Source organism: Taudactylus pleione, unplaced genomic scaffold, assembly GCF_031769625.1.
Source record: "Taudactylus pleione unplaced genomic scaffold, aTauple2 ptg002710l, whole genome shotgun sequence".
NCBI lineage: Eukaryota > Metazoa > Chordata > Amphibia > Anura > Myobatrachidae > Taudactylus > Taudactylus pleione.
In genome coordinates, this window is record NW_028287086.1 from 33,149 (window position 1) to 56,090 (window position 22,942).

The window sequence follows — 22,942 nt, forward strand, 5'->3', positions numbered from 1 at the left end:
TGCACATTCTCACACAGGGCATCGATACATCGGGCACTGCCTCCTGCACATTCTCACACAGGGCATCGCTACATCGGGCACAGCCTCCTGCACATTCTCACACAGGGCATCGCTACATCGGGCACAGCCTCCTGCACATTCTCACACAGGGCATCGCTACATCGGGCACAGCCTCCTGCACATTCTCACACAGGGCATCGATACATCGGGCACAGCCTCCTGCACATTCTCACACAGGGCATCGCTACATCGGGCACAGCCTCCTGCACATTCTCACACAGGGCATCGCTACATCGGGCACAGCCTCCTGCACATTCTCACACAGGGCTTCGCTACATCGGGCACTGCCTCCTGCACATTCTCACACAGGGCATCGCTACATCGGGCACAGCCTCCTGCACATTCTCACACAGGGCATCGATACATCGGGCACTGCCTCCTGCACATTCTCACACAGGGCATCGCTACATCGGGCACAGCCTCCTGCACATTCTCACACAGGGCATCGCTACATCGGGCACAGCCTCCTGCACATTCTCACACAGGGCATCGCTACATCGGGCACAGCCTCCTGCACATTCTCACACAGGGCATCGCTACATCGGGCACAGCCTCCTGCACATTCTCACACAGGGCATCGATACATCGGGCACAGCCTCCTGCACATTCTCACACAGAGCATCAATACATCGGGCACAGCCTCCTGCACATTCTCACAGGGCATTGATACATCGGGCACAGCCTCCTGCACATTCTCACACAGGGCATCGATACATCGGGCACAGCCTCCTGCACATTCTCACACAGGGCATCGCTACATCGGGCACAGACTCCTGCACATTCTCACACAGGGTATCGCTACATCGGGCACAGCCTCCTGCACATTCTCACACAGGGCATCGATACATCTGGCACAGCCTCCTGCACATTCTCACACAGGGCATCGATACATCGGGCACAGCCTCCTGCACATTCTCACACAGGGCATCAATACATCGGGCACAGCCTCCAGCACATTCTCACACAGGACATCGATACATCGGGCACTGCCTCCTGCACATTCTCATACCGGGCATCAATAAGATTAATTCCATAAAGAACCTGATAACGGTCTGAGGAGACGCAAGGTGCGTTTGTGTATCGTCACCCACTTGTATCATAAGGGGGAGAAGCGGATTATCTGCGTTCCTGTACTAGCACGAGGCGAATTGGGATACATGTGTGTGGGGAGGGGGTGTAATTGTGGATAGAATGTTTGCGGTTGTATTTAATTTTTAATGAGGTCAGGAGTCAGTCTGGTGCTCGCCGTTCACGTTAGGTCAGACATGCACGCCCACATCCTGATGTATTTTCTATCACCAGGCAATTTTATTATACAGATAACAGTAATTAGTCCTCATCGTTTTACTTTATAACTTCCTTACAAACGATGACTATATATGGATGCTATTGCCAATGCCCAGCTGACCTCGCTGTACGCTGCGCGCTCCCTAGTGAATTAGGTGGAATACTTTGCACTTTTCATCTACAGTATTTATAATGCAGTATAGTTTATAGATTATACACTTTTTACCTTACCTCCTGGAGGACGCTTGGCTCACAGCGCTAAAGACGATTGCCACGTAGCATTAGCGCCCCAGGGTCAAACGTGATCACTAATTAATGGGGATCAGTGGGTAAGAGCACAAATCTATGACACGGAGATAAGGGCGCCTTTGGATGTGTGATAATTTGCTGATATCTGCTGCAGCCCCTCCGTATCCGACAACAGCTACAACCCCGGAGGTTTCTATAGGGGATGCCATGCTGTCGGATTTACCAAGCTTGGCCCCCGCAGCTAACGGCATCCGGTCTAAAGATCTACAGTAAAAAGGCAGCCAATGTCTAGATAGACAACAGATGTTAGACAGTCAATAGGTTGACAGGGACAAAAGGTCGACACACTAAAGGTCGACACACTAAAGGTCGACAGGGTCAAAAGGTAGCCACAAAAATGGTCGACATGTTTTATTTGGTTTTTTTAGGGTTAGGCACTTACCAGGGGTTTAGGGTTAGGCACTTGCCAGGGGGTTAGGGTTAGGCACGTACCAGGGGGTTAGGGTTAGGCACGTACCAGGGGGTTAGGGTTAGGCACTTACCAGGGGGTTAGGGTTAGGCACTTACCAGGGGGTTAGGGTTAGGCACTTACCAGGGGGTTAGGGTTAGGCACTTACCAGGGGGTTAGGGTTAGGCACTTAGCAGGGGGTTAGGGTTAGGCACTTAGCAGGGGGTTAGGGTTAGGCACTTAGCAGGGGGTTAGGCACTTACCAGGGGGTTAGGGTTAGGCACTTACCAGGGGGTTAGGGTTAGGCACTTACCAGGGGGTTAGGGTTAGGCACTTACCAGGGGGTTAGGGTTAGGCACTTACCAGGGGGTTAGGGTTAGGCACTTACCAGGGGGTTAGGGTTAGGCACTTACCAGGGGGTTAGGGTTAGGCACTTACCAGGGGGTTAGGGTTAGGCACTTACCAGGGGGTTAGGGTTAGGCACTTACCAGGGGGTTAGGGTTAGGCACTTACCAGGGGGTTAGGGTTAGGCACTTACCAGGGGGTTAGGGTTAGGCACTTACCAGGGGGTTATGGTTAGGCACTTACCAAGGGGTTAGGGTTAGGCACTTACCAGGGGGTTAGGGTTAGGCACTTACCAGGGGGTTAGGGTTAGGCACTTACCAGGGGGTTAGGGTTAGGCACTTACCAGGGGGTTAGGGTTAGGCACTTACCAGGGGGTTAGGCACTTAGCAGGGGGTTAGGGTTAGGCACTTAGCAGGGGGTTAGGGTTAGGCACTTACCAGGGGGTTAGGGTTAGGCACTTACCAGGGGGTTAGGGTTAGGCACTTACCAGGGGGTTAGGGTTAGGCACTTACCAGGGGGTTAGGGTTAGGCACTTACCAGGGGGTTAGGCACTTAGCAGGGGGTTAGGGTTAGGCACTTAGCAGGGGGTTAGGGTTAGGCACTTAGCAGGGGGTTAGGGTTAGGCACTTAGCAGGGGGTTAGGGTTAGGCACTTAGCAGGGGGTTAGGGTTAGGCACTTAGCAGGGGGTTAGGGTTAGGCACTTAGCAGGGGGTTAGGGTTAGGCACTTAGCAGGGGGTTAGGGTTAGGCACTTACCAGGGGGTTAGGGTTAGGCACCAGGAGGGAGAGTTAGGCACTAGAAGGGACGGTTAGGGTTAGGCACCAAGGGGAGGGTTAGGGTTAAGATTAGGGTTATAAAAGAAATAAAAACCATGTCAGCCATTTTTTGTCTACCTTTTGACCCTGTCGACCTTTTGACCCTGTCAACCTACTGACTGTCTAACATCTGTCTATCTAGACATTGGCTACCTTTTTACGCTAGATCTTTCAATCCATACCCGCAGCTAACGCCGTCTAAAAATGGTATAGCCTACATCACAAAAATGAGCGGGAGAGGGTTCTGGAAGAACCGCCTGGGAATGGCCGAGGCCCGGACGTGGTAAGTAGACCATAGACTAGAGTCCCGGCACAGGAGTGAAGAGACTGCTGACGTGGTCACCGCTGCTTTCAGAACCCGACCCTGTGGGTGTCCTTTAGTACATTTGGGCGCTATGATTGCGTACTGTGACCATGGGCACTAATATCGCTCCCAGATCGCATTGAGTATAAGATCCTTGATAATTTGGCCTCTTTGTGTGACAGGATTTCGTTTTCCTTGGTGCTCAAGGAATAAAACAAGTAGATGTCCTATAAACCAGATTACTATGATCATGCTCGTTATTAGAAAACAGGGATAATAATAAATGACTTTGTTACTTTGCGTAAAGTAATGCGGCTCATACACGGTGCGATTTGAAAACGAACGACACCTCGGTACGTTTTCAAATTCAGCCGGATGCATCGCGTGCCGCTGTGAATGGTAAATGATGCTTCGTACAAGATGCTATGTTTACCTATTTAACATCATGACGGATCGCAAATCTTATGGTTTTTCCATAAGATCTACGATGCCGATGTACGACGGCGGGACTGCGTATCGCCGTCGTACAGCATGCCAAACCACACACGATGTGCACGACTGATCGGATCAATCTAAATCGTGTATATCGTGTGTAAAATCGCCCCATGTATGGGCCGCTTAAGGATGAAGTTTGGGTTACATGAGGGTAGAGTCTCACCAGTTCTAGGGACAATATAGAAGACAGGTGGAGTCGGACCACCAACGATGGAAAATTCAACATTGTTAAATGGGTAGTCAGCATCGGTGGCATTCAGCTGTCCCGCAGTCGTCCCAAATGGCGAGTTTTCATTTATGTTGTAGGAAAAGGGTCCGATACATGTAGGCGGAAAGTTATTCACAGGAGTGACCGTGACAAAAACGGGAACGTTGGCTACAAATCAAAGACAAAGAAAACGATCTCTTACATGGAGAAAACATCACAAAATATTACTGAGGACATGTCATAACAGTACTTATATATGGATTGTAAGCTCTTGTGAGCAGTGTCATCTCTCATATTGTTCCCACAATTGTAATTGTTACACCCACCCCTAACACAACCCCAACATTAAGCTCCACCCCTAACATAATCCCAACACTAAACTCCACTCCTAATGCAAACCCAACACTAAGCTCCACCCCTAATGCAAACCCAAAACTAAGCACCACTCCTAATGCAAACCCAACACTAAGCTCCACACCTAACACAACCCCAACATTAAGCTCCACCCCTAACACAACCCCAACATTAAGCTCCACCCCTAACACAACCCCAACATTAAGCTCCACCCCTAACATAATCCCAACACTAAACTCCACTCCTAATGCAAACCCAACACTAAGCTCCACCCCTAATGCAAACCCAACACTAAGCTCCACCCCTAATGCAAACCCAACACTAAGCTCCACCCCTAATGCAAACCCAACACTAAGCACCACTCCTAATGCAAACCCAACACTAAGCTCCACTTCTAATGCAAACCCAACACTAAGCACCACCCCTAATGCAAACCCAACACTAAGCTCCACTTCTAATGCAAACCCAACACTAAGCTCCACTCCTAATGCAAACCCAACACTAAGCTCCACCCCTAATGCAAACCCAACACTAAGCACCACCTCTAATGCAAACCCAACACTAAGCTCCACCCCTAATGCAAACCCAACACTAAGCACCACCCCTAAAACAAACCCAACACTAAGCTCCACCCCTAATGCAAACCCAACACTAAGCACTTCTAATGCAAACCCAACACTAAGCTCCACCCCTAATGCAAACCCAACACTAAGCACCACCCCTAATGTAAACCCAACACTAAGCTCCACCCCTAATGCAAACCCAACACTAAGCTCCACTTCTAATGCAAACCCAACACTAAGCTCCACTTCTAATGCAAACCCAACACTAAGCTCCACTTCTAATGCAAACCCAACACTAAGCACCACCCCTAATGCAAACCCAACACTAAGCTCCACCCCTAATGCAAACCCAACACTAAGCTCCACTTCTAATGCAAACCCAACACTAAGCTCCACTTCTAATGCAAACCCAACACTAAGCACCACTCCTAAAGCAAACCCAACTCTAAGCACCACTACTAATGCAAACCCAACACTAAGCTCCACTTCTAATGCAAACCCAACACTAAGCACCACTACTAATGCAAACCCAACACTAAGCTCCACTTCTAATGCAAACCCAACACTAAGCACCACTCCTAATGCAAACCCAACACTAAGCTCCACCCCTAATGCAAACCCAACACTAAGCTCCACTTCTAATGCAAACCCAACACTAAGCACCACCCCTAATGCAAACCCAACACTAAGCACCACCCCTAATGCAAACCCAACACTAAGCACCACCCCTAATGCAAACCCAACACTAAGCACCACCCCTAATGCAAACCCAACACTAAGCTCCACCCCTAATGCTAACCCAACACTAAGCACCACTCCTAATGGAAACCCAACACTAAGCACTACTCCTAATGCAAACCCAACACTAAGCTCCACTCCTAATGCAAACCCAACACTAAGCTCCACTTCTAATGCAAACCCAACACTAAGCTCCACCCCTAATGCAAACCCAACACTAAGCACCACCCCTAATGCAAACCCAACACTAAGCACCACCCCTAATGCAAACCTAACACTAAGCACCACCCCTAATGCAAACCCAACACTAAGCACCACTCCTAATGCAAACCCAACACTAAGCACTACTCCTAATGCAAACCCAACACTAAGCACTACTCCTAATGCAAACCCAACACTAAGCTCCACTCCTAATGCAAACCCAACACTAAGCTCCACTTCTAATGCAAACCCAACACTAAGCTCCACCCCTAATGCAAACCCAACACTAAGCACCACCCCTAATGCAAACCCAACACTAAGCACCACCCCTAATGCAAACCCAACACTAAGCCCCACCCCTAATGCAAACCCAACACTAAGCACCACTCCTAATGCAAACCCAACACTAAGCTCCACTCCTAATGCAAACCCAACACTAAGCTCCACTCCTAATGCAAACCCAATACTAAGCTCCACCCCTAATGCAAACCCAACACTAAGCTCCACCCCTAATGCAAACCCAACACTAAGCTCCACTTCTAATGCAAACCCAACACTAAGCTCCACCCCTAATGCAAACCCAACACTAAGCCCCACCCCTAATGCAAACCCAACACTAAGCCCCACCCCTAATGCAAACCCAACACTAAGCCCCACCCCTAATGTAAACCCAACACTAAGCACCACCCCTAATGCAAACCCAACACTAAGCACCACCCCTAATGCAAACCCAACACTAAGCTCCACCCCTAATGCAAACCCAACACTAAGCTCCACTTCTAATGCAAACCCAACACTAAGCTCCACTTCTAATGCAAACCCAACACTAAGCATCACTCCTAATGCAAACCCAACACTAAGCTCCACCCCTAATGCAAACCCAACACTAAGCTCCACCCCTAATGCAAACCCAACACTAAGCTCCACTTCTAATGCAAACCCAACACTAAGCTCCACTTCTAATGCAAACCCAACACTAAGCTCCACCCCTAATGCAAACCCAACACTAAGCTCCACCCCTAATGCAAACCCAACACTAAGCACCACCCCTAATGCAAACCCAACACTAAGCACCACCCCTAATGCAAACCCAACACTAAGCTCCACTTCTAATGCAAACCCAACACTAAGCTCCAACCCTAATGCAACCCCAACACTAAGCACCACTCCTAATAAAACCTCAATACTATCCCACTAAGCTCCACCCATAACACAAACCCAATAATAAGCTCCATCCATAACATAACAACCCCAACACTAAGCTCCACCCCTAATGCAAACCCAAAACTAAGCCCCACCCCTTACACAAACCCAACACTAATCCACTAAGATCCACCCATAACACAACCCCAACATGAAGCTCAGCCCATAACACAACCCCAACACTAAGCTCCACCCCTAACACAAACACAACACTAAGCCCCACTCCTAACGCAAACCCCAATACTAACCCACTAAGCTCCACCCCTAATACAACCCCAACACTAAGTCCATCCATAGCACAACACCAACACTAAGCTCCACCCATAACACAACCCCAACACTAAGCTCCACCTATAACACAACCCCAACACTAAGCTCACTAATACACAACCCCAACACTAAGCTCACTAATACACAACCCCAACACTAAGCTCACCCCTAACACAACCCCAACACTAAGCTCACTAATACACTACTCCTAATGCAAACCCAACACTAAGCTCCACTCCTAATGCAAACCCAACACTAAGCTCCACTTCTAATGCAAACCCAACACTAAGCTCCACCCCTAATGCAAACCCAACACTAAGCACCACCCCTAATGCAAACCCAACACTAAGCACCACCCCTAATGCAAACCTAACACTAAGCACCACCCCTAATGCAAACCCAACACTAAGCACCACTCCTAATGCAAACCCAACACTAAGCACTACTCCTAATGCAAACCCAACACTAAGCACTACTCCTAATGCAAACCCAACACTAAGCTCCACTCCTAATGCAAACCCAACACTAAGCTCCACTTCTAATGCAAACCCAACACTAAGCTCCACCCCTAATGCAAACCCAACACTAAGCACCACCCCTAATGCAAACCCAACACTAAGCACCACCCCTAATGCAAACCCAACACTAAGCCCCACCCCTAATGCAAACCCAACACTAAGCACCACTCCTAATGCAAACCCAACACTAAGCTCCACTCCTAATGCAAACCCAACACTAAGCTCCACTCCTAATGCAAACCCAATACTAAGCTCCACCCCTAATGCAAACCCAACACTAAGCTCCACCCCTAATGCAAACCCAACACTAAGCTCCACTTCTAATGCAAACCCAACACTAAGCTCCACCCCTAATGCAAACCCAACACTAAGCCCCACCCCTAATGCAAACCCAACACTAAGCCCCACCCCTAATGCAAACCCAACACTAAGCCCCACCCCTAATGTAAACCCAACACTAAGCACCACCCCTAATGCAAACCCAACACTAAGCACCACCCCTAATGCAAACCCAACACTAAGCTCCACCCCTAATGCAAACCCAACACTAAGCTCCACTTCTAATGCAAACCCAACACTAAGCTCCACTTCTAATGCAAACCCAACACTAAGCATCACTCCTAATGCAAACCCAACACTAAGCTCCACCCCTAATGCAAACCCAACACTAAGCTCCACCCCTAATGCAAACCCAACACTAAGCTCCACTTCTAATGCAAACCCAACACTAAGCTCCACTTCTAATGCAAACCCAACACTAAGCTCCACCCCTAATGCAAACCCAACACTAAGCTCCACCCCTAATGCAAACCCAACACTAAGCACCACCCCTAATGCAAACCCAACACTAAGCACCACCCCTAATGCAAACCCAACACTAAGCTCCACTTCTAATGCAAACCCAACACTAAGCTCCAACCCTAATGCAACCCCAACACTAAGCACCACTCCTAATAAAACCTCAATACTATCCCACTAAGCTCCACCCATAACACAAACCCAATAATAAGCTCCATCCATAACATAACAACCCCAACACTAAGCTCCACCCCTAATGCAAACCCAAAACTAAGCCCCACCCCTTACACAAACCCAACACTAATCCACTAAGATCCACCCATAACACAACCCCAACATGAAGCTCAGCCCATAACACAACCCCAACACTAAGCTCCACCCCTAACACAAACACAACACTAAGCCCCACTCCTAACGCAAACCCCAATACTAACCCACTAAGCTCCACCCCTAATACAACCCCAACACTAAGTCCATCCATAGCACAACACCAACACTAAGCTCCACCCATAACACAACCCCAACACTAAGCTCCACCTATAACACAACCCCAACACTAAGCTCACTAATACACAACCCCAACACTAAGCTCACTAATACACAACCCCAACACTAAGCTCACCCCTAACACAACCCCAACACTAAGCTCACTAATACACTACCCCTAACACAACCCCAACACTAAGCTCACTAATACACTACCCCTAACACTAGCTCACTAATACACTACCCTAACACTAAGCTCACACCTAACACAATCCCAACATTAAGCTCACAAATACACAACCCCAACACTAAGCTCACCCCTAACACAACCCCAACACTAAGCTCACTAATACACTACCCCTAACACAACCCCAACACTAAGCTCACTAATACACTACCCCAACACTAAGCTCACTAATACACAACCCCAACACTAAGCTCCACCCCTAACACAACCCCAACACTAAGCTCCACCCATAACGCAACCCCAACAGTAAAGCTCAGTAATACACTACCCCAACACTAAGCTCACCCCTAACACAACCCCAACACTAACTTCCACCTTTATAAAAAACCTCAACACTAAGCTCCACCCACAACATAACCCCAAGTCTAAGCTTAACCCCTAATGCAAAGCCAACACTATAGGCCTCCATACACGGTGTGATAAAGTAGCCGCTCCTACGGATTGGAACGATTTGGCTGCTATATCGTACCGTGTATGGGCATGATATTGGCTAGTGCGCGCTCCCGTGGGGTCGTACATCGCACCTCCAGATCTTACCGCAGGTTCAGTTGATCTGGGGATGCGATGTGCGATCCCACGCAGCGCTCTGCGGGTGGGGTAGCCGGCATATCGGGCGGTCAGCCACCCGATCGCTCCGTGTGTGGGGACCATCTGATATGTCAGACGTCTGATTCCCCGTCGAGCCCCACCCAGGTGCACCGACAGCCACGCCGGGCACAGATGAAGGGTACATGGCCTAATCGCGGGAGGCGCCCCTTAGATGAAAAAAAAACAAAACAATTTTGCAGTGGCGAGGAGGGTGCTGTGAGCCCCCTCAGCCCGGCGCATAGCCAGTGGGGGCGCGATCAGCGTGCTCGATCCCCCAACAAGCATAGGAGACTGCTGTGGCTGCTGCTTTACCACCTCACCTTACACACATCCATAATACTTAGCAAGACTGTGAGACCATCGGTAACATCGGTACCATCGCAGCCTCACGCACACTCGCTCGCACAAGCTCTGACCTTACTCAGGAATTGCTAACCTCCTCGCACACTATCAGGCCTCAGGCTGCGTACGGCATCGCAGTAGATAATCTATGCACGCCCCTGTAACGGCGTCCAAACGCACTGGCACGCCTGCATTTTGCCGACTACCCCCCTCCCCCATCACCTCACACAAACGGTACTTCCTGTCACTCACTCTGTGATGGGTCTGCAAGATTACTGCGATCGCAGTGGCCGGTTCATGCACGCGCACTCTGAAGCATACGCACTACACAAATATTGGTCGATTGCGTGCGTATTAGCAACTGCGATCCTTGCTGAATCAGGCCGTGGGTGCGATATCGGGTGATTCAGGCTCAGATGGATATACGATCGGAGCTGCTACCATGGAGGCAGCTGCGATATCGCTATTCTGGTAACGCAGTAGGAGGTGTCACGTTTCCTGCATACATTACTGTTCCGCAGCATCAGATCTTCTGCGTGATCCTCTGCCGGCTGAGTGACCATGGCGTCACACAAGCCGACAATCGCAGCTGCTCAAAAGAGGCCGGGAAATCTCCAGCAGCCGACAGAGATCCTGGATTTTCCCTCCCCCTGGTGGCAACACGCCATCATCCTGGGAAACAGAGGCCGTCGCTGCCCCCTCCCCGCCCAGAAAACATTTAATGATATACTGTATATAGTCCCCAAAGCCACAAACATAACAATTCTCACCAAACCCTACTTTTAAGGTAAATTGCATATTATTCCATCACTGGGTCCCATAGCAGAAGTCGGGGTTACAATGACAGTACCCTCAGCACCCTTACAATGACAGTACCCTCCGCACCCTTACAATGACAGTACCCTCCGCACCCTTACAATGACAGTGACCGCACCCTTACAATGACAGTACCCTCCGCACCCTTACAATGACAGTACCCTCCGCACCCTTACAATGACAGTAACCTCCGCACCCTTACAATGACAGTACCCACACCCTTACAATGACAGTAACTGCACCCTTACAATGACAGTACCCTCTGTACCCTTACAATGACAGTAACTGCACCCTTACAATGACAGTACCCTCCGCACCCTTACAATGACAGTAACCTCCGCACCCTTACAATGACAGTACCCACACCCTTACAATGACAGTACCCGCACCCTTACAATGACAGTAACTGCACCCTTGCAATGACAGTAACTGCACCCTTACAATGACAGTAACCGCACCCTTACAATGACAGTAACCTCTGTACCCTTACAATGACAGTAACCTCTGTACCCTTACAATGACAGTAACCTCTATACCCTTACAATGACAGTAACCTCTGTACCCTTACAATGACAGTAACCTCTATACCCTTACAATGACAGTAACCTCCGTACCCTTACAATGACAGTACCCTCCGCACCCTTACAATGACAGTACCCTCCGCACCCTTACAATGACAGTACCCTCCGCACCCTTACAATGACAGTAACCTCCGCACCCTTACAATGACAGTAACCTCAGCACCCTTACAATGACAGTAACCGCACCCTTACAATGACAGTAACTGCACCCTTACAATGACAGTACCCTAAGCACCCTTACAATGACAGTAACCTCCGCACCCTTACAATGACAGTAACCTCCGCACCCTTACAATGACAGTACCCGCACCCTTACAATGACAGTTCCCGCACCCTTACAATGACAGTAACCTCTGTACCCTTACAATGACAGTAACCTCTGTACCCTTACAATGACAGTAACTGCACCCTTACAATGACAGTAACTGCACCCTTACAATGACAGTACCCTAAGCACCCTTACAATGACAGTAACCTCCGCACCCTTACAATGACAGTAACCTCCGCACCCTTACAATGACAGTACCCGCACCCTTACAATGACAGTTCCCGCACCCTTACAATGACAGTAACCTCTGTACCCTTACAATGACAGTAACCTCTGTACCCTTACAATGACAGTAACTGCACCCTTACAATGACAGTACCCTCCGCACCCTTACAATGACAGTACCCACACCCTTACAATGACAGTACCCACACCCTTACAATGACAGTACCCACACCCTTACAATGACAGTAACTGCACCCTTACAATGACAGTAACCTCTGTACCCTTACAATGACAGTAACCTCTATACCCTTACAATGACAGTAACCTCTGTACCCTTACAATGACAGTAACCTCTATACCCTTACAATGACAGTAACCTCCGTACCCTTACAATGACAGTACCCTCCGCACCCTTACAATGACAGTACCCTCCGCACCCTTACAATGACAGTACCCTCCGCACCCTTACAATGACAGTAACCTCCGCACCCTTACAATGAAAGTAACCTCAGCACCCTTACAATGACAGTAACCGCACCCTTACAATGACAGTAACTGCACCCTTACAATGACAGTACCCTAAGCACCCTTACAATGACAGTAACCTCCGCACCCTTACAATGACAGTAACCTCCGCACCCTTACAATGACAGTACCCGCACCCTTACAATGACAGTTCCCGCACCCTTACAATGACAGTAACCTCTGTACCCTTACAATGACAGTAACCTCTGTACCCTTACAATGACAGTAACTGCACCCTTACAATGACAGTACCCTCCGCACCCTTACAATGACAGTACCCACACCCTTACAATGACAGTACCCACACCCTTACAATGACAGTACCCACACCCTTACAATGACAGTACCCACACCCTTACAATGACAGTAACTGCACCCTTACAATGACAGTAACCTCTGTACCCTTACAATGACAGTAACCTCTATACCCTTACAATGACAGTAACCTCTGTACCCTTACAATGACAGTAACCTCCGTACCCTTACAATGACAGCAACCTCCGTACCCTTACAATGACAGTACCCTCCGCACCCTTACAATGACAGTACCCTCCGCACCCTTACAATGACAGTACCCTCCGCACCCTTACAATGACAGTACCCTCCGCACCCTTACAATGACAGTACCCTCCGCACCCTTACAATGACAGTACCCTCCGCACCCTTACAATGACAGTAACCTCCGCACCCTTACAATGACAGTAACCGCACCCTTACAATGACAGTAACTGCACCCTTACAATGACAGTACCCTAAGCACCCTTACAATGACAGTAACCTCCGCACCCTTACAATTACAGTAACCTCCGCACCCTTACAATGACAGTAACTGCACCCTTACAATGAGTACCCTCCGCACCCTTACAATGACAGTACCCTCCACACCCTTACAATGACAGTAACCTCCGCACCCTTACAATGACAGTAACTGCACCCTTACAATGACAGTACCCGCACCATTACAATGACAGTACCTGCACCCTTACAATGACAGTAACTGCACCCTTACAATGACAGTACCCGCACCATTACAATGACAGTACCCGCACCCTTACAATGACAGTAACCTCTGTACCCTTACAATGACAGTAACCTCTGTACCCTTACAATGACAGTAACCTCTGTACCCTTACAATGACAGTAACTGCACCCTTACAATGACAGTAACTGCACCCTTACAATGACAGTACCCTCCGCACCCTTACAATGACAGTACCCTCCGCACCCTTACAATGACAGTAACCTCCGCACCCTTACAATGACAGTAACTGCACCCTTACAATGACAGTAACTGCACCCTTACAATGACAGTAACCTCTGTACCCTTACAATGACAGTAACCTCTGTACCCTTACAATGACAGTAACCTCTGTACCCTTACAATGACAGTACCCTCCGCACCCTTACAATGACAGTAACCTCCGCACCCTTACAATGACAGTACCCACACCCTTACAATGACAGTACCCACACCCTTACAATGACAGTACCCGCACCCTTAGAATTACAGTAACCGCACCCTTACAATGACAGTAACCGCACCCTTACAATGACAGTAACTGCACCCTTACAATGACAGTAACCTCTGTACCCTTACAATGACAGTAACCTCTATACCCTTACAATGACAGTAACCTCTGTACCCTTACAATGACAGTAACTGCACCCTTACAATGACAGTACCCTCCGCACCCTTACAATGACAGTACCCTCCGCACCCTTACAATGACAGTAACCTCCGCACCCTTACAATGACAGTAACCTCCGCACCCTTACAATGACAGTAACTGCACCCTTACAATGACAGTAACCGCACCCTTACAATGACAGTAACTGCACCCTTACAATGACAGTAACCTCTGTACCCTTACAATGACAGTAACCTCTGTACCCTTACAATGACAGTAACTGCACCCTTACAATGACAGTAACTGCACCCTTACAATGACAGTACCCTCCGCACCCTTACAATGACAGTAACCTCCGCACCCTTACAATGACAGTACCCACACCCTTACAATGACAGTACCCACACCCTTACAATGACAGTAACTGCACCCTTACAATGACAGTAACTGCACCCTTACAATGACAGTAACCGCACCCTTACAATGACAGTAACCGCACCCTTACAATGACTGTAAGGGTATAGAGGTTACTGTCATTGTAAGGGTACAGAGGTTACTATGACAGTAACCTCTATACCCTTACAATGACAGTAACCTCTGTACCCTTACAATGACAGTAACTGCACCCTTACAATGACAGTACCCTCCGCACCCTTACAATGACAGTACCCTCCGCACCCTTACAATGACAGTAACCTCCGCACCCTTACAATGACAGTAACTGCACCCTTACAATGACAGTAACCGCACCCTTACAATGACAGTAACTGCACCCTTACAATGACAGTAACCTCTGTACCCTTACAATGACAGTAACCTCTGTACCCTTACAATGACAGTAACCTCTGTACCCTTACAATGACAGTAACTGCACCCTTACAATGACAGTACCCTCCGCACCCTTACAATGACAGTAACCTCCGCACCCTTACAATGACAGTAACCTCCGCACCCTTACAATGACAGTAACTGCACCCTTACAATGACAGTAACTGCACCCTTACAATGACAGTAACCTCTGTACCCTTACAATGACAGTAACCTCTGTACCCTTACAATGACAGTAACTGCACCCTTACAATGACAGTACCCTCCGCACCCTTACAATGACAGTAACCTCCGCACCCTTACAATGACAGTAACTGCACCCTTACAATGACAGTAACCGCACCCTTACAATGACAGTAACTGCACCCTTACAATGACAGTAACCTCTGTACCCTTACAATGACAGTAACCTCTATACCCTTACAATGACAGTAACCTCTGTACCCTTACAATGACAGTACCCTCCGCACCCTTACAATGACAGTACCCTCCGCACCCTTACAATGACAGTAACCTCCGCACCCTTACAATGACAGTAACTGCACCCTTACAATGACAGTAACTGCACCCTTACAATGACAGTAACTGCACCCTTACAATGACAGTAACTGCACCCTTACAATGACAGTAACCTCTGTACCCTTACAATGACAGTAACCTCTGTACCCTTACAATGACAGTAACTGCACCCTTACAATGACAGTACCCTCCGCACCCTTACAATGACAGTAACCTCCGCACCCTTACAATGACAGTACCCACACCCTTACAATGACAGTACCCACACCCTTACAATGACAGTAACTGCACCCTTACAATGACAGTAACCGCACCCTTACAATGACAGTAACCGCACCCTTACAATGACAGTAACCGCACCCTTACAATGACAGTAACTGCACCCTTACAATGACAGTAACCTCTGTACCCTTACAATGACAGTAACCTCTATACCCTTACAATGACAGTAACCTCTGTACCCTTACAATGACAGTAACTGCACCCTTACAATGACAGTACCCTCCGCACCCTTACAATGACAGTACCCTCCGCACCCTTACAATGACAGTAACCTCCGCACCCTTACAATGACAGTAACTGCACCCTTACAATGACAGTAACCGCACCCTTACAATGACAGTAACCGCACCCTTACAATGACAGTAACCGCACCCTTACAATGACAGTAACTGCACCCTTACAATGACAGTAACCTCTGTACCCTTACAATGACAGTAACCTCTGTACCCTTACAATGACAGTAACTGCACCCTTACAATGAGTACCCTCCGCACCCTTACAATGACAGTAACCTCCGCACCCTTACAATGACAGTAACTGCACCCTTACAATGACAGTAACCGCACCCTTACAATGACAGTAACCGCACCCTTACAATGACAGTAACTGCACCCTTACAATGACAGTAACTGCACCCTTACAATGACAGTAACCTCTGTACCCTTACAATGACAGTAACCTCTATACCCTTACAATGACAGTAACCTCTGTACCCTTACAATGACAGTAACTGCACCCTTACAATGAGTACCCTCCGCACCCTTACAATGACAGTACCCTCCGCACCCTTACAATGACAGTAACCTCCGCACCCTTACAATGACAGTAACTGCACCCTTACAATGACAGTACTCGCACCATTACAATGACAGTACCCGCACCCTTACAATGACAGTACCCGCACCCTTACAATGACAGTACCCGCACCCTTACAATGACAGTACCCGCACCCTTACAATGACAGTACCCGCACCCTTACAATGACAGTACCCGCACCCTTACAATGACAGTAAACTCACCCTTACAATGACAGTAACCTCCATTCCCTTATAATGACAGTAACTGCACCCTTACAATGAAAGTACCCGCACCCTTACAATGACAGTAACCTCCATTCCCTTATAATTATAGTAGCTCTGTTTAATACCCAGATCCAATATTAAGCTGTCACTTTAACAGAAATCCACCTCTACAATGAACCCAGATACATGCCAAAGGGGCATAATTAATTATTTTCAGTCTCCCCCCGCGTGTTACATCCAGAGGCCCGTTAATCAATATTTGCGGGAAATGTGGTGTTTGTTGGCGGCACCCACAAATAATAAGGTTGCACAGGATTTGCCATGCACCGGAGGGATCGTGGAGATATAACCAATATCTGCAGCCGTTCCTCTATTCTGAGCGCAGTGTGTCTCTCTGGGGCTGTGGTGCAGATGGATTTACCTATTTCTGAAGATGGTGTTTGCCAATAACAGCCTATGGGCTACTGTACCGGGGGTTCCCCCCTCTCCAGCCCCCCCCCCCACTAATGGATGCGCTAGCTAATGGCCACACGGCACAGAATGCACAGAGACCCCGGACCAGGAGGCAGAGGTAGAGCCTCCCGGGTATAGAGATTATTGCTACATTTACATTTTATGCTGCAAATTTAGGAGTAAAATATTTATCACATCCACATTTACAAAGCAGATTGTGAGGAGTATTCCCCTAATCCAGGCACAGACATGGGTGTAACTACCATAGGTGCAGCTACATAGAGACCCCTCTATAGCCCTCCCTCACCCTAATGTCCCGAAGCCCTTACCCTAATATTACTAACCATTACCTTACTGCCCCTCACCCTAATATCACTAACCATTACCTTACTGCCCCTCACCCTAATATCACTAACCATTACCTTACTGCCCCTCACCCTAATATCACTAACCAACCATTACCTTACTGCCCCTCACCCTAATATCACTAACCATTACCTTACTGCCCCTCACCCTAATAGTGTATATTATATATATGTAACCACTGCTGACAATACCCCCAGGTTGAGATCTGCTCTACATGCTCCAACACTCCAGGAGATCAGTCTGACGGCAAATAATGGGAGTGAGAGTAAGAGATGATCTATGCTAATTCTACACACTGTATAATGTATGTGTGTGTGATGCATGTGTATGTGTGTGTGATGCATGTGTATGTGTGTGTATATGTATGTGTGATGCGTATGTGTGTGTGCGTGTCCATGTGAGTGTGCATATGTATGTGTGTGTATGCATGTGTGTGTATATGTATGTGTGTGTATGCATGTGTGTGTATATGTATGTGTGTGTATGCATGTGTGTGTATATGTATGTGTGTGTATGCATGTGTGTGTATATGTATGTGTGTGTATGCATGTGTGTGTATGTATGTGTGTGTATATGTATGTGTGTGTATATGTATGTGTGTGTATGCGTGTCTATGTAAGTGTGCATATGCATCACAGTGTGTGTGCGTGCTCGTGTGTGTTTATGTATGTGTGATGCATGTGTGTGTGTGTGTATTTGTGTGTGTGTTGGTGTATTTGTGTGAAATTAGTATGGATCCGGCTTTTTGGATTTCCCTCACGTGCTTACTGGTCATTGCTGGCGTTCCATTGTCCGTCACCACGACTGTGGCCGAGTACTGGAAACTCACACTGGCAATTTGAAAGGAGTCATAATTGAGCGTATTATTAATCTGCAGAGAAAAGACACAGACGCAGCGTTTCATTGTTATAATCACTGGTAACAAAGTCACAACTTTCCATTACAGATATAGGAAGAAGCTGAAAACATAGAAACACAGAACCATAGAACCATAGAAACATAGACTATGACGGCAGATAAGAAGCATTTGGCCCATCTAGTCTGCCCCATTATTAAACATATTGTTACCTCAACCCTTACTGATCCCTACTTCTTCTGTAGGAAATCCTTATATCTATCCCATAAACTGCTCCACTGTCTTATCCTCTACCACCTCTGATGGGGGCTATTCCACTTATACACTACCACCTCTGATGGGGGCTATTCCACTTATACACTACCACCTCTGATGGGGGCTATTCCACTTATACACTACCACCCCTGATGGGGGCTATTCCACTTATACACTACCACCTCTGATGGGGGCTATTCCACTTATCCTCTACCACCTCTGATGGGGGCTATTCCACTTATACACTACCACCTCTGATGGGGGCTATTCCACTTATACACTACCACCTCTGATGGGGGCTATTCCACTTATACACTACCACCTCTGATGTGGGCTATTCCACTTATACACTACCACCTCTGATGGGGGCTATTCCACTTATACACTACCACCCCTGATGGGGGCTATTCCACTTATACACTACCACCTCTGATGGGGGCTATTCCACTTATACACTACCACCTCTGATGGGGGCTATTCCACTTATACACTACCACCTCTGATGGGGGATATTCGACTTATCCACTACCACCTCTGATGGGGGCTATTCCACTTATACACTACCACCTCTGATGGGGGCTATTCCACTTATACACTACCACCTCTGATGGGGCCTATTCCACTTATCCTCTACCACCTCTGATGGGGGCTATTCCACTTATACACTACCACCTCTGATGGAGGCTATTCCACTTATACACTACCACCTCTGATGGGGGCTATTCCACTTATACACTACCACCTCTGATGGGGGCTATTCCACATATCCACTACCACCTCTGATGGGGGCTATTCCACGTATACACTACCACCTCTGATGGGGCCTATTCCACTTATCCTCTACCACCTCTGATGGGGGCTATTCCACTTATCCACTACCACCTCTGATGGAGGCTATTCCACTTATCCACTACCACCTCTGATGGGGGCTATTCCACTTATACACTACCACCTCTGATGGGGGATATTCCACTTATCCACTACCACCTCTGATGGGGGCTATTCCACTTATACACTACCACCTCTGATGGGGGCTATTCCACTTATACACTACCACCTCTGATGGAGGCTATTCCACTTATACACTACCACCTCTGATGGGGGCTATTCCACTTATCATCTACCACCTCTGATGGGGGCTATTCCACTTATACACTACCACCTCTGATGGGGGCTATTCCACTTATACACTACCACCTCTGATGGGGGCTATTCCACTTATCATCTACCACCTCTGATGGAGGCTATTCCACTTATACACTACCACCCCTGATGGGGGCTATTCCACTTATACACTACCACCTCTGATGGGGGCTATTCCACTTATACACTACCACCCCTGATGGGGGCTATTCCACTTATACACTACCACCTCTGATGGGGGCTATTCCACTTATACACTACCACCTCTGATGGGGGCTATTCCACTTATACACTACCACCTCTGATGGGGGCTATTCCACTTATCATCTACCACCTCTGATGGGGGCTATTCCACTTATACACTACCACCTCTGATGGGGACTATTCCACTTATACACTACCACCTCTGATGGGAGCTATTCCACTTATCCTCTACCACCTCTGATGGGGGCTATTCCACTTATCCACTACCACCTCTGATGGGGGCTATTCCACTTATACACTACCACCTCTGATGGGGACTATTCCACTTATACACTACCACCTCTGATGGGGGCTATTCCACTTATCATCTACCACCTCTGATGGAGGCTATTCCACTTATACACTACCACCTCTGATGGGGGCTATTCCACTTATACACTACCACCTCTGATGGGAGCTATTCCACTTATCCTCTACCACCTCTGATGGGGGCTATTCCACTTATCATCTACCACCTCTGATGGAGGCTATTCCACTTATACACTACCACCCCTGATGGGGACTATTCCACTTATACACTACCACCTCTGATGGGAGCTATTCCACTTATCCTCTACCACCTCTGATGGGGGCTATTCCACTTATACACTACCACCTCTGATGGGGGATATTCCACTTATCATCTACCACCTCTGATGGGGGCTATTCCACTTATCCACTACCACCTCTGATGGGGGCTATTCCACTTATTCTCTACCACCTCTGATGGGGGCTATTCCACTTATCCTCTACCACCCCTGATGGGGGCTATTCCACTTATCCTCTACCACCCCTGATGGGGGCTATTCCACTTATCCTCTACCACCCCTGATGGGGGCTATTCCACTTATCCTCTACCACCCTTGATGGGGGCTATTCCACTTATCATCATCTACCACCTCTGATGGGGGCTATTCCACTTATCATCATCTACCTCCTCTGATGGGGGCTATTCCACTTATCCTCTACCACCCCTGATTGGGGCTATTCCACTTATCATCTACCACCTCTGATGGGGGCTATTCCACTTATCCTCTACCACCCTTGATGGGGGCTATTCCACTTATCATCATCTACCACCTCTGATGGGGGCTATTCCACTTATCCTCTACCACCCCTGATGGGGGCTATTCCACTTATCCTCTACCACCCCTGATGGGGGCTATTCCACTTATCCTCTACCACCCCTGAAGGGGGCTATTCCACTTATCCTCTACCACCCCTGATGGGGGCTATTCCACTTATCCTCTACCACCCCTGATGGGGGCTATTCCACTTATACACTACCCTCTCTGTGACGTCATTCTTCCTCACATTCCCCCTGTACCTCCCTCCCCCCAGTGTCAGGTCATCTCCTCTTGTTCTAATACTTCTCTTCCTATGAAGAATGTCTCCTTCCTTTACCTTGTTAGAACCCTTTATATATTTGAACATTTCGATCATGTCCCCCCTTTCCCTTCTCTGCTCCAAACTATACATATTATGATCTTTTAGTCTTTCCTGGTGCGTTTTGTGGTGTAGACCTTGCACCATTTTAGTTGCCCTTCTTTGTACAGTCTCTAATGTATTAATATCCTTCTGGAGATATGGCCTCCAGAACTGAACACCGTATTGGAGATGAGGACGTACCAATGACCTATACAGTGGTATTATCACTTCTGTCTTTCTGCTACTGATTCCTCTCCCTATGTACTAAGCATCTGACTGGCCTTCCTCATTGCTTTGTTACACTGTTTGCTTGCCTTTATGTCACCAGAAATAGTGACTCCTAGATCCCTTTCCTCCTCAGTAGTTACCAGTATAGTGCCATTAATACTATATTTAGCCTTTAGATTATTGAGACCTAAGTGCATGATCTTGCATTTTTTGGCATTAAACTGTAGTTGTCACGTTCTTGACCATCCCTCTAGTCTACCTAGATCATCAATCATTTGTTTTACCCCTCCTGGTGTGTCTACACTGTTACCCCTCCTGGTGTGTCTAGCCCGTTACCCCTCCTGGTGTGTCTAGCCCGTTACCCCTCCTGGTGTGTCTAGCCCGTTACCCCTCCTGGTGTGTCTAGCCCGTTACCCCTCCTGGTGTGTCTAGCCCGTTACCCCTCCTGGTGTGTCTAGCCCGTTACCCCTCCTGGTGTGTCTAGCCCGTTACCCCTCCTGGTGTGTCTAGCCCGTTACCCCTCCTGGTGTGTCTAGCCCGTTACCCCTCCTGGTGTGTCTAGCCCGTTACCCCTCCTGGTGTGTCTAGCCCGTTACCCCTCCTGGTGTGTCTAGCCCGTTACCCCTCCTGGTGTGTCTAGCCCGTTACCCCTCCTGGTGTGTCTAGCCCGTTACCCCTCCTGGTGTGTCTAGCCCGTTACCCCTCCTGGTGTGTCTAGCCCGTTACCCCTCCTGGTGTGTCTAGCCCGTTACCCCT

At 48.2% G+C, this 22,942-nt stretch overlaps 1 protein-coding gene across 1 annotated transcript in view; it reads right to left on the bottom strand.

Moving 5' to 3' along the window:
• LOC148431177 (cadherin-related family member 4-like) overlaps positions 1-22,942 on the bottom strand; it is a gene marked incomplete at its 3' end in the record, with an annotated part of 102,388 nt that overhangs the window by 19,349 nt on the left and 60,097 nt on the right. Inside the window, exons 10-11 of the mRNA XM_088466239.1 lie at positions 18,802-18,904; positions 4,168-4,380 (exon numbers count right to left, since the gene is read on the bottom strand). Coding sequence (XP_088322365.1) covers positions 4,168-4,380; positions 18,802-18,904 — 316 coding nt within the window. The remainder of the gene's footprint in view (positions 1-4,167; positions 4,381-18,801; positions 18,905-22,942) is intronic.